Raw genomic sequence first — 13652 nt, 5'->3', positions numbered from 1 at the left:
AAAAATAACAAACCATCATGTCCCTGTAAGGTTACAAAACCGTGACATTTTAAAGGGCAGTTAATAGTGAAATCGGTTAATCGCTGCATCCCTAGTGTGTAATGCAGCTCAAGCGGTTGCTTTCATGTGTCTGTCTGTCGTTACGAGTGACCTTGTCCCCGGGCTCGGCGGGAGTGTGTTTGGTTGGTGCTATTGTGCTGCAAGGAGAGAGGCTCCCTCCTGCTCAGCACCACAGGTGGGCCGTGTTGCCTGGAGACCAGAGCATCCGACAGTATGTTTCATTCACCCTGACCTGACTGTGGGAGGAGTGGGAGAGTCAGGGTGTTTTGTTTTTTGTTTTTTTCAGGGAGTTGGGTGTCTCCGTCCAGGTGGCTGTTTTAGTAACATCACCTTCTGCTTGAGCATTACTGTATTTGTTTCAGTGTGTGTTTTTCTTCCGAATCGTGTTGGCATACTGTGAGTCTGGTTCTCTGAGCATGTGCACGTGGGTTGTGTGAAGGTGTTTTGGGGTGGGGTGGGGTGGGGGGGGGGCATACCCATGCGTGGCAGCCGTGACAGAGAGATGGATGGTCCTAGGTGCTCATAGAAGCCCAGAGAGGCACCCTGACCTCTCTTCCTGCTTGAGCGCTCACCAGTGACGAATGGCTTCATGCTGGGCAGATGGGGCTGCAGAGTCCTACTCACGGCAGTTAAGACGCCAGGGGCACGGGCCAGCAGTCCCCTCCTCCTCCTCCTCCTCCTCCTCTCTCTCCCCTTCCTCCTTTTTAATTTAGCTGTACTGTAGGACGGCACACAACAGAGGAATGCCAGGTCTGTGTGGAATGCCATTTCCTCCCTGTTACTCACCACTGATGAGCTCCCAGATGCTCACTGCGCAATCCTTCTGCCTTAGTCACTCTGAGGAATCCCACAGATCAGCTTCCTTTGTCTCTCACAGGTCCCTACTTTTTGTTCATGTTTTCAAGTCCCTTTAAAAAATGAATCTATTGGCTACTGTTGAGTTATTAATGGGCTTAAAAAATTGATTTTTCCCAGATCAAAAGAAGCAGCACAGACGTCTTCTGACAAGTTACAGAATTGCTGGCCTGTTAATCAGCCCACCAAACGGGGAAATACTTTCAAATGGGGAAATTCATTTAAGTTCACTTCATTTATTCATTCATCGTTCAGTCATTATTTAGTTTTGTGTCTACACATTATGCATGTGTGCGCCTACTTTCGGTGGTGCTGTGATTACAAAAGAAGGAATGATTATGTTTTGATAAATTCTTTGTATAAAATATCAAAAAGTTGTTAAAAATGCCCATCTCAAGTTCTGAGAGCCCTAGGTGACATCTTTTATTTAAATGTCTTTGTTTTTTTCAGACTAACAGTCCAAAAGATATTCCTTTTTTAAAATTATAGATGACATTTGAGAAGCTGAAACCAGCAAATATTTGGCATTTTGGCTGATTAAAAACCTTCACTCATCGTTTCAGATCCACTATCTGCAATTAAAAACCTAAAACCTACAATTAAAAAAAATAAATAAATGGGTGGAAGCGTTTTCCTGCCCTACTTTTCACATATTTTTATCACTTAGTAGTCTCTTCCAGTTTCCTGTGACTGCTGTAGCCATTAGCTGAGCTTGTATGTGTGTCACGGAGGATGTTGTTTAAGGCACCGGAGACGTGGCTAAACTTTAACTACAGTGTAGACGCCCAGTGTTTAATGAACACCCACAGATCAGGTCCAGTTACACGTGACACAGTTAAAGTCACCTGCTGGCATTAATGCGCTGTCTGGATCCTCTATAGACGCAGTGTGGGAACTATAATGTGTGTGTGTGTGTTTGTATGTGTGTCGTACACTCTCTATCTTTTGATGTTATCAGGGCTTTATAGGAGGAAGTGGAGCTGCCATGCTGGTCCTAGAGGAGAGATCAGACTGTAGGAGTGTAGTTGCCAGAGTGGTGGCACGCAGTCTTTTCCTCCTCTCCTCCCCTCCTCCCCACCTCCCCCACCTCACAGGCAATGATTAACACCAGCAGGATGGAGGAAGAGGGTGAGAAAATACAGGCAGGGTGGGAAGAGGAGGAAGAGGAGGAGGCATCAGTCTGAGCTTTGCGTCGCTTTATTCTTGCTTGAACACTTTATTCATTCTTCATGTGTGATTTTCAGTCCAGACAATTTAATACCTCTGAGGAGGCAGCGCTATCATGAGCCATGACGACTTTAGATGCCCTAGATTGATGACAAACTTAGATTTCAGCCAATAAATCCGGTGTTTCCCCTAGGATGTTTTTTCAGCGGCGGCGCTGTTGTGTGCGTGCAGAGCCCATGACGCCACGACCCGTATTTACGCACACCTGCAGTGGAATGACTTAAAAATAGCTTAGATCTGTTCCTGATAGGTTTATCCATGTCCACAGGGTCATGTGTGTGTTAATTTACAGGAGCTTTTTACACCAGAAGGGCTCTGGAGGTCCAGATGAGTGTCATTGTAATAAATGTTAAAAAAATGAAAGGCCTCAACGCAGTCGGGGGGGTTTGGAGGTTCTCCCCCCAAAAAATGTGATATTATTTGACTAAAAACTATACATTTTCACATCATTTTGGACCATTATATTACAATATTAATAAAAAAAACAATACACATAGTTTTTTGCAGTACAGCTAGCAAGAGGAAAAGTGAAATAAATATGCTCACTGATGAAGTAAGCACTATGTCCTGAAGTTATCCTTAATCAGAACAGGATAAGAATTGATTTATATTTTAAATATAACTAAATATTGTTTCTAGAGTAGCAACAGTAGTGTTTACCTCAGCAAAGTCACTTTTTAAACTTAATAATATCTCACTGGAAACAAATCTAAAACGTCAATAAAATAAATAATATGTCTGACATCAAAATACTGAGTAAAGTTTAGAAAGAATGAAGAACACAAACATCAGTCATTCCTCCTGTCCTCTGTCCTCCTCCCTCTGCTGTTGCCTGCAGGTCCCACTGGTAAGGGGGCGTGGGGGCTGTCGTCTCAGCCAGTAGCAGTTTACAAGAATTTGACTAGTTTTAATATATACGGCAAACTAAGCTAAACAGTCAGGCTACATACAGACAGCTTTCATTTTAGCTTGTTCATAATATTTCGCTATTAGCTTAACCGGCGTGTTGTGGTTTGAGTAAAACATAGCGGCGGTGGATGAGAGACGGTGGACAAAGCTGGTAGAAATATCGCTTTTCTACATGTTTATGCTTGTTGAACAGGTGATTTGATAAAGTACTTATTGGCTTTTCACTCGCAAATGTTTTATCGCACTTACAGTAACGGGCGTAGTCGTCGTCAATTCTTTTACTTCACCTGGTTCACTGTCTCCATCACGGCCTCTCTGCTCTGCTGTCCACTCTGTGTGTGTGCATACATGATACCAGTTCCCATTCTCTCACCACCAGCTCCAGTCAGCTGCTCAAAGCAGAGAAAGTGCGCGCTTTTTCCGTTCGTCGTGATTATTATGTACCATGTGAAATTTCAGTAGTGGCGTTCATCATTTCGCAGCGCCGCTGTTGAAAGCATAAAGGGCAAACACTGAAATTACAATCTAGTTTTATTTGTGTTCATTCGCTGCCGGAAAGGACCGACCTGACATTGACCTTACACACTCCTTCACTGTCCTTGGACTTGTACAGCAGATGTCCTGGAAAGTGTGTGTTGTTTACTCTTGTGTGTCTGGTTTTTATCATCCTGCTATAAAGCTCTCAAGTTAATGAAAAACTGGATCCATGTCTGATAATAGCAGTAAAGGGTGTAAGAGGTCTATGTCCTTGCAGGTTGCTTCTGGCTGGTGAGACGACTTTTACACGTTACCCCGTCTTTACTTGCCTTTTTACTCCCGTCTTCTTGCCGTACTCCCCTTGTTTTCGCCCATTCTGTCACTCCCATTCGTTCCAGTCCCCACACATATAGACGCCTGAGCTCAGACCACTGTCGCCTGAAGACCTGTAAAAGCTTATGCGTGTAACATCTCCACCACCCACCCACCCCCCCCCCCATCTTTGGGTTGTAAACACCACCGAGGCTGGCCAGAGGGCTGGGACTAGGCGAGACATCAATTCTAACGCTGCCACGAACTGACGAGGAGCAGATGATCCCATCCACGGGGAGAGATGCTCCCGGTCACCCACCACTACCCTCTTTATGCCATGTCTCACTATAACATACGAGTGTTTATGTTTGTGTGTGAAGAAGCAGGGAATGATGTATGAAGCTCGATGGCTGAACTTGTGCTTGTCGGATAAGAGCATTAAGTTTTCTGACTGCTTTCCAGGGAAGTGATGAAGCGCAGCGGTGGACAGTGAGCTTTAACCGCTGCGGTACAACACAACTACGACCACGTTCGCCTGTGACTCATTCGGTTTTAGTTTGTGGCTCTCTCCATCAGGCCTGAATTCCTGAATAGGATCAATCCAGAGTTCATGAATGGTTGGCGTCATGAACACGTCTGCACAAATTTGTCTAAAACTTAAGCATTCAAGTTAACTCTGATGAGTTATTCTATCTTCTTAACACAACGCTCAGAGACCCAACTCTTCAAATAAGTTATTTTACAAGCATGTAAGGAGCCGAGCTCGTAAGATTTGCAGCGGAACACCTTGTATACGATGTTATTTAATATTGAATTTAACAAAGTGTGGGTGTGCGCCCAGCTCTACTCTCCATCTCTCTGCCTCCCTCACTTTTTTGCAGTATTTTTTTTTTTTTTTCTCACACCCACAATTGTGCTGTACAGATGAATGCGCACACAAATGTGACAGACTGCAAGACTGTGACTCACACAGCAGCTTTTTGGAAAAAGGACTCTCTCTCTCTCTCTCAAATCTCTTTGCTCTCTCCAATCAAAGGTCTGGTGTTCTCCGGAGTTTTCCTTTGAGCACATCATTAAAAGAGAGACGGAGGTGTAATAGTTGTAGACAGTGGTTTTAATGTAAAGTGCTGAAATGACCAGTCAGTTCATCAGTTGGTCAATTATCAAATAAAAATACCAAATATTCTCTGGTTCCAGCTTCTAAAACGTGTGGATTTGCGTCTTTCTCCGTTTAATATGATTGTAAATTGAATATCTTTAAGTTTTGGACAAACAAGCGATCACTTCGGGCTTGTGTTTTGCATTTTTGACTGTTTTCTCACATTTTGTAGAATAATTAGTAATGGAAATATCAAGCTGTTGCAGTAGTAATAATATTTAATTAGTATGTCTGGGTGTTTTTGGAATGCATCTTAATATAAATAAATTAAAAAATATTCACTACTTGTAACATTTCAGATATGTTGGTGTGTGTGTGTTTTTTTTTAACATTTCTAATTGAATTTGTTTCTTTAACATTAATACAGACGGTGCTGCACTAATTGGTGGTAAATATGTTTTTGTTTATTTGCACTTGGCCTGCAACGTAATCCCTAGGGATGTACGGATCCAACTTTTTTTCTCTCCCGATATCATTTCTGATATCTCAACTCAGCGTATCTGCCAGTACGAAGCAGTGATCTGATGCCAGTGCTTTCTTTTACCCAAATTTTAAATCTGTACCCCTCACTGCCTGGAAGTCAGTAAAATGTTTTTTTTATGAAGGGTAAAATGAGGCCAAGGTTTGCTGTGGGACTAAAAACTGAGTGGGTGTTTAGTTTTGACTCAATAAACGTGACTGATGATGGAAACACTGAATTGTGAAATGACAATGAAAAAGTATTTAATGTATCAATCAAATCATGGCCCACTACGATTAATAAAATCAGCTCCATTACAATCCTGCATATCAGATCAGCGCATCCAAAGTTATCATATAAATCTTATTTGTCTTCTCTGCAGGGACATCATGATCACCCACTTTGAACCGTCCATCTCGTTCGAGGGCCTGTACGGGGAGGTGAGAGACATGTGCTCGATGGACAACGACCAGCTCTTCACCATGAAGTGGATCGATGAGGAAGGTACGTCTCCTCTGCTCTTCTCATCACCTCTCTTTGTGTCTCTCCATCTGTACTTCAGGAGGAGACCAGCCAGAGACGCTGGTGTTTTGTCAAAAATCCACCTGTCTTATTAAACAAAAGTCAAGTTGATGACATCATCTAGTATATTAAACAAACGTAGATGCCACCGGCTGAATTCGCCGCATTTGCCGGTTCCATGTGTTAACATTAACACATGTTCACACCGCCTGTCACTTGACTGTAAGCCTCAGTCTTTTCTTGTCACTCAAGAAAGTGTACATCACCCCCCCACCCACCCAGCCACCCACCCACCCCCACCCAATTCCTTGTTGTCAGCCAGTTAGTCAGGCAGCAGTAATAGTGTCATAGGAAAGATGGAGCCGTCAGATCACTCCGCTCAGGATAAGGTCAGCCTGCCCAAACTCATTAGACTCAGATCAGCTCCTGCTGGTAGCCACCCACATACAATCACTGGAGTCATTAGCCTGTCTGAGAAAGAAAAGCTGCTTGATGGTGATAATGAAGCACTCCGCCGTTCAGAGGTGTCTGTCTCCGCTACTGCCCTCTTCCATGGTAACCACATACATGCAGCTGTGCAATGTGAACTCAGGTCATTATCACGATAATTAAAAAAAATGTACCTGTAATTAATTAATACGTTTTGAAACTCTCGTTCAACCAAATACCAGGTCTGCGTTACGTGATCTGCTATATAAGGATTTCTGTATCTTCAAGTGTTAGAAAAACGTCAAGGCAATCATTCATGAAAACATAAAAACTTTTAATGAACCTTGTGATGAACGTGTGTGTGCCACAGCTGGTCTAGTAGTAGTAGTGACAGTTATGGATCTAAAGTAGAGCTGCCTATTAGAGCTGAAATCATTTATTCGGTGACATCATCATCATTTATTTCTAGCAAAAAGGCCAAACGTTCCCCAGATCCAACTTTTTCAGTTGTGATGATTTGCTGCTTGTCTTTGTTAAACTGAATGTATTTGGTATTTGGACTTTTAATCAGACAAAACAAGTTCAGCTTCAGGAAATTGTGACAGGTGTTTTTCACATTATTTTACATTTTATCAATCAAAATGATTGATTGAGAAAGTAATCAAAAGTTGATGAATCGATCGATTGAAAATTAGTTGGCAACTTCTTTGATAATTTATTATTTGTTATTTTTCAAGCATAAATACCAAATATTTCCTGAAATCCAGATTCTCACTTGTGAGGATTTGTTGTTTTTGCTTTGTGCTATTTGATGGTATATTGATCATTTTGGGGTTTTGGACTGTCGATCAGAAAAACAAGCTATTGAAAGATGCCACGTTGGACTTTAGGAAATAATAACAGGCACTTTTCACTATTTTCTGACATTTTATAGATAGAATGATTAGTTCAATAATTGAGAAAATAATCAGTAGATTAATCAATAATTATTAGCTTCATCACAAATATACACTGTATATATTGTTGTATATGTTGGCTTACAAGTAGCAGGATATCGTAGTACTGAAATGTAGAATATGTATTAGATTATTATTAACAGTGTTAAATAGTTTTGTCAACCAGAGAACACTGACAAGTTTATTTTAACAGTTAAATGTCTCGCACAGTGTGTATCTTGGGTACAAATTTCAGGGATCTTTATCAAAAATGTGTACGTCATGTATTTGTGTTGTAAAATTAATATTGTTATCAGATTTTTAAAACACTCAAATGTTGATAGCAGCCTCAAAAATCCTATATTGGTCAGGCTGTAATCAAAAGCACCACCTGTAAGATGTGTACTTGTGACAAAAATGTGTTTTTTCACCCCAAACCACCAAACCGTAAATAAACATCTTGTTGACTGACTGCAGAGTAATGGGGACAGTAAACAGGTGTACTCTACTACTATATAGTCTACTTTCTCTGTAACATACATGGAAGTTCATGAACTCACAAACATGACAACACTTCTTCCTGAAACCCAAACTCTTCAGTAAAGATAAAACCCGACAGTATGTAGCTCCACATGCACATGATGGTTGTTGCAGTTCACCCACTAGTTCTGCATCAACCTCCAGAAGTTAGTATCATCTTAAATATACACTGTGTGTCATAGTTTCTGTTCTCAAGCTATTTATAATGTTGTGATTAGTTAGATAAAGCACTATGAATAGCATAGATGTCCTCACCATTGGCTAACACTACGTCTCCAAGTGTGTCACCCAGACATCTGACTCCTCCCGTTAACGATAAGGACATAATTAAGTCTTTGTCTGTGTGATATTTTAATTATTGACTTGGATTGATTACGGTACAAAGAGGGTTGCGCAATTAATCGGAAACACTTTGAAACGGCAACATTAACTACCGCAGTCTCCTACGCTCTAGCTCGCACCCACACACTTTCTTCGATGTTTACTTAAAGTTCATGTGTTGCAATTCATATCACAACTAGAATGGTTAGACTATTTTTTTTTTTTTAAATGTCACACTGCCCCACTGTAACCTGCATTTTACGCTCACAACCTTTTGCACTGGGAGGTGGAAATAGGTGTAGCTCTTAATTTCCTCTCCGTCTGCAGTTACCTGATTTCTCTAAATGTCAGCTGTAAGTGAGAAATCTTAACCACGTCTGTGGTTGTATTTTCAGATATTTGCTTTATAAACGCCTCAGACAGATAATGTATTAATGGGGCAGCAGGGCAGATGTAATGAAAGAGGAGATTTTGTTAGTGTGCCCTTGTATCCAAAATATTTAAACATAACTGAAACTACAATGAGTAAATCAGTTTCCACGGCTATACAACAGATTTTCTTATTTATTTCGGATACATTTTCCTCTCTCGCACAGTAAGAAAAGCTGCACCTCTCATCATAGCGCCTGTCCTCTCTCTGTGCGCTGTCAGTCCAAATGCTCAGACATAAAAAGAAAATCTGGTCTTCAGGCTGTAGTATTGTATCTCACTTATATATTTCATATATGACCCTTTTGGTCCACGGTACAGTGTGGGTGTAAGAGGAGACGTTTCATTCAGCTGCATGTTCGTGTAGGTTTTATAGGTTAGTGCAGAGGGTGAAAAAACATCCTGTGATTTCCTTTCCTTTACATGTTTTCTTCCAGTAACCTGGTTTCATTCGTGTATGTAAATGCGGTGAATGACATCTGGTCTCTCCTCCGCTGTTAGGTGACCCCTGCACCGTGTCGTCTCAGCTGGAGTTGGAGGAAGCTCTGCGTCTCTACGAACTCAACAAAGACTCAGAGCTCATTATCCACGGTGAGCCTCACACAGCCTCTCACACAGACAGTATTTATACTGTAAACCTACACAATTTCAGGATTTGACTAACAGGATGTTTACTGTAAGCCGGTAAGATGTTGTTTAGTTAGTACACGGTCCTGGTGGGAAGCATGTCATCTTTGACTCTCTGTTCTCTGACTCTCTTTTTGGGGATTTTAATGACCAGTTAGGTCTTTCGCATTATGTTGAATCTCTGGTCTTTGAGTTATACCAGACCCCCGGCCCAGGATCACAGATGACAACCATGGCCAGTGCCAACACAGATCACCCAGGGAGTTGTGGCAGACATGTAACTCACTGTTAAGTAATTAACTGCCTGCCAGTACCAGTCTCCTCTGATAATAGAGTTAATCACTCAGGCCATTTCATATCCTGCAAAATGTTTTCATTCAAAGCAAAATACATTTTTTCCTATTGCAAAAAAACCCAACTTTGTATTCCTTGGATATTACTAAAAACTGAGTTCATGTTTTCATTTTGGTAGTAATAATATTATGATTAATGATACAGATAAAACAGTTATTCATGTTCACAATATAAATGTTTTTCGGCTGATCATAATATAAATTTGATACCTCTTTGATTCATTACTGACAAGCAAACCTGAACAAACCTTCAACAATACTTAAACTGAACTAGAAAATGTAGATAAATTACATTATATTTAGGTGTTTTCTACTGTTACTTTATATACTAGAATAATTAATTTGGTAATAATGGCAGACTCCAGTTTGCACTTTAAATTTACGCACTAATATATATAACACAGTTTAAACTTTGAAGTAATATCAGAAAATAATTAGCATATAAATGAAACAATGACAAACTAAAAAGTTTGAGAAACCGGATCAAGATGATCCAACAATAACGCAAAATAGACTTTTCTAGAAAATTGTTTGAATGGGAATTTTTCTTCCTTTTTTCCGGCATGACGTCAAGCCACAATAATACAAATAACATATTAAGATTCAATTCACCATCAATCTAAAAATGTCTGGGTTCGTGACAAGACTATACACTGCTTGCTTGTCGTTTCCTTTCCTTTTCTATCTCACATCCGTCTGTACATTTACATTTCTGAACACAGACAGCCGGATACGCAATCAGGAAGCATCAAAGCCGACGGTTAATGCCGCACTGACCTGTGAAAACAACATTTCCTCCGCTGTTGATGTCTGTCTACAGGCCCTTGAGCTAGATCTAAGCTTAGCGTACTTTACAAATAGTTCAACTTCATGAATCTAGAGGTCATGCTAACTCAGACGCGGGGTGGGGAGTGTGTGTGTGAGGTGGGGGAGGGGGGGGGGGGTTGTATATGTGGAGTGACTTGGAACATTTGATTGACAGGCCATGTGTGTGTGTGTGTTTTTGTATGTGTGTGTGTGTGTGTATAAGCATGTAACCTGGGGGTAGCGGTGACGGGGGCTGTGTGGTTAATGTAAAGTTTTAATCAAATCAGAGGTGAGGGGTCAAGAGTACATTGGATACAAGTGTGACGGCAGAGGATGAATGAAGGAGGAGGGGTGGAGGAGAGGATGTGACAGTGCCGCGGGGGGGTCGCCAGGTCTGCTCGCTAACGAGCTCGTCGGCTGTAGCCCACGCCTTGCCTCTGACTCACACTGCCCCCAGTCTCTCTCTCGCCGTCTCTCTCTCTCTCTCTCTCTCTCTCTCTCTCTCTCTCTCTCTCTCTTACGCACACTTGTCGGCTTCTTTAAGATCGTCTTTTCCCACTTCTCTCTCTCTCTCTCTGTGTGTTGCGCGCACACAAACACGCTTGCGCCATCATGAAAACAACATGAGCGAATTTCATCATGAATCGCTCGAGGCGACAGGTTTGCTACAGGTAGTCTTAACAGCCGTCATGATGAGAGGCAGTGAAATATGCTCAGTAGCGTGCAGATATCCTCAGATGCATGCTTTCATACTCATCTGATTTAGATTAAATGAAGACTTGCTAAATGTAACGGTGTCTTTGTTTTTCTTCCCAGTGTTCCCATGTGTACCAGAGAAACCTGGCATGCCTTGTCCGGGAGAAGACAGTGAGTTAAATCTTGTTTTTTCATGCTTCGGTTTTTCCTAATTTCGTCAGCCGGGGTCCCAAAGAAACCCACATTTAAATGATATCTTAAAGGGATAGTTTGACATTTTGGGAAATACACTTAGATGAGAATATCGATACCATCCTCATATCTGTCAAACTTTTCTTCTAAATTTGAGTTACTTAAGCAAATTTCTTTAGAAGATTTCACTTTAGCAAACATGTTCAACACTATGTAACGTAAATAGATGTTTATCAGCTGATGAAGATGTTGATTTGGATAAAGTGAGGATTCCTTTTCATGGTGACATTTTCTTTAAAGTTTTTTAACATGGTGCCATTGCTTTTAGTTTAGTTTGGGATTACAGGTAAGAGATATAGATAAAATCCTATAGATGTAACTTTCTATTGTGATATTGATATTTATCTGATTATAGTTAGTCAAGCAAATTAGACACTAGACAAATCAAGGTATTTCATCACATTTATACAAAAAAAACGTACAAATTTCCTTCCTCATTGATTTGCAACGTTGCCCAAAATTGTCTCATCCAACTCAGAAATATTAAAGGAAGAGCTACTACGGTAAAAATGGGATGTCTGACCTTACATATATATCATCAAAATGAAATGAAAAATTGAAGTTCCTGTTGAATCAAAGTTGCACAATTCTGTACACACACAAATACATAAATGCAGACACACGCTGGTAAAGCAGGGCCTCCTTTTCCTCTCTCCACAGAGTCTATATATCGGCGTGGAGCCCGGCGCTGGAGGAAACTCTACTATGCCAGTGGCCACGCCTTCCAGGCCAAACGCTTTAACAGGGTGAGACATCACACTGAATTTAGTTTATCTGTGTTTGTACTGTAAAGGCCCTGATAGACTTCAAAAACTGATAAAGACGCACACATGGTTCTACTTCCTACTATAATGGGGCGTATAGACGTGTTCACACATTTGCTGCTGGTGCGTCCATGCTGTTATAAAATTTGGGCTTTCCATGTGGTCATTGTGGGCGCAATTTACATCATGTAGACCCTCGGGACTAAGTATAAGTCGAGCTTTAGACCCTCCACTTATCTGCATTGTTAGCTTAATTTATTCATATATATATATTCAATCATCTTTTTCACATATTTTCCATGATGATTGTTGAAATATTGTAATTTTTGCTGCATTATCTGCAAAACCTCACCATAGTGCACATTTCAAAGCATTGGTATGTGTATTTAAAGGAGAATGAGGCATTCACTGTCCATGGTAGTTTAGCTTTTTATTGATTAATGGCAGAATGACGGATGCTGGTGACACAGAACAATGGCTCTGGTAGGATTTGTTTCTAGACCAGTAAGAGTACACGTTTCTGAAAGCACCTCAGCCGCTGCAGCATCTTTCTGGAATATAATGTGTTTTTGTTTGTGATGATAACTTTTCTCCATCCGCCCCCCCCCCTCGAGCAGAGAGCCCACTGCGCCATCTGCACTGACCGCATCTGGGGTCTCGGAAGACAAGGCTACAAATGCATCAACTGCAAACTGCTGGTGCACAAGAAGTGCCACAAACTGGTCACAGTGGAGTGTGGCAGACCGATGATCCAGGTGAGGACTGTGATTGATGGCATTAACTCATTAGCTTGATGGCGTAAAAGTGGATCATTATCATCATCTATGACTCACACTTCAACACATTTTAAGATGGTTTTCTGTTTTGTGTGCCGTGTGTAATTTAATGAATGTTGTTGTCCAGGAACCAATCATGCCCGGCCAACCACCGAGTCAATTAGACCAAACTGAACAGCCAGGTAACACACACACACACACACACACACACAGTTCTTGAGGTGTTTACAAATGGTAATGAGAAGTCAAAAACACTGAAAGCTCCTTGCCTGCTAAAAAAATAAAAATGTGTCGGTTTAAAAGCAAATAGATGAAGAAAAGGCACACAGAAACTCTGCCTTCTGCCTTGAACTGTTGATAATATTGATGATATATTTGTTGATGTATCTCTGAAATATTGGTGCAAGTTTTAACTTTTCGCACCCAATGCTTTTTGAATCTTTTTAATTACACTCCCAAACTCCTGAGTCTGTTCCCTATGCTTTTTGACATATTATGACTAATTGCCTGCAGCTTTTGACCGCTGCTCTTTAAAGACGAGGCCAGAAATATTCTATATTTTTGTTTTACTGTCAACAAAATTCCATGAAAAGACCTGAGCTACTGTGTTCCTGATGTAAAGACGTAAAATTCACGAACATACTGTATATTTTAATTTATAAAAAATAGAAAAATATATAGAATATCATCAGACTAGAATAAATGACCTGAGCTTGGGAGCTTGTTTACATCAGTGTAGCAG

General features: G+C 40.9%; 1 protein-coding gene across 1 annotated transcript in view; it reads left to right on the top strand.

The window, feature by feature from the left end:
* prkci (protein kinase C, iota) overlaps positions 1-13652 on the top strand; it is a 32465-nt gene that overhangs the window by 6093 nt on the left and 12720 nt on the right. The window contains exons 2-7 of the mRNA XM_042429488.1: positions 5842-5963; positions 9137-9226; positions 11239-11289; positions 12031-12116; positions 12752-12889; positions 13038-13092. Of these exons, the coding sequence (XP_042285422.1) occupies positions 5842-5963; positions 9137-9226; positions 11239-11289; positions 12031-12116; positions 12752-12889; positions 13038-13092 (542 nt within the window). The remainder of the gene's footprint in view (positions 1-5841; positions 5964-9136; positions 9227-11238; positions 11290-12030; positions 12117-12751; positions 12890-13037; positions 13093-13652) is intronic.

The sequence above is a fragment of the Thunnus maccoyii genome, chromosome 12 (assembly GCF_910596095.1).
Source record: "Thunnus maccoyii chromosome 12, fThuMac1.1, whole genome shotgun sequence".
NCBI classification, from domain to species: Eukaryota; Metazoa; Chordata; class Actinopteri; order Scombriformes; family Scombridae; genus Thunnus; species Thunnus maccoyii.
This window is presented reverse-complemented; position numbering and strand designations above follow the sequence as displayed.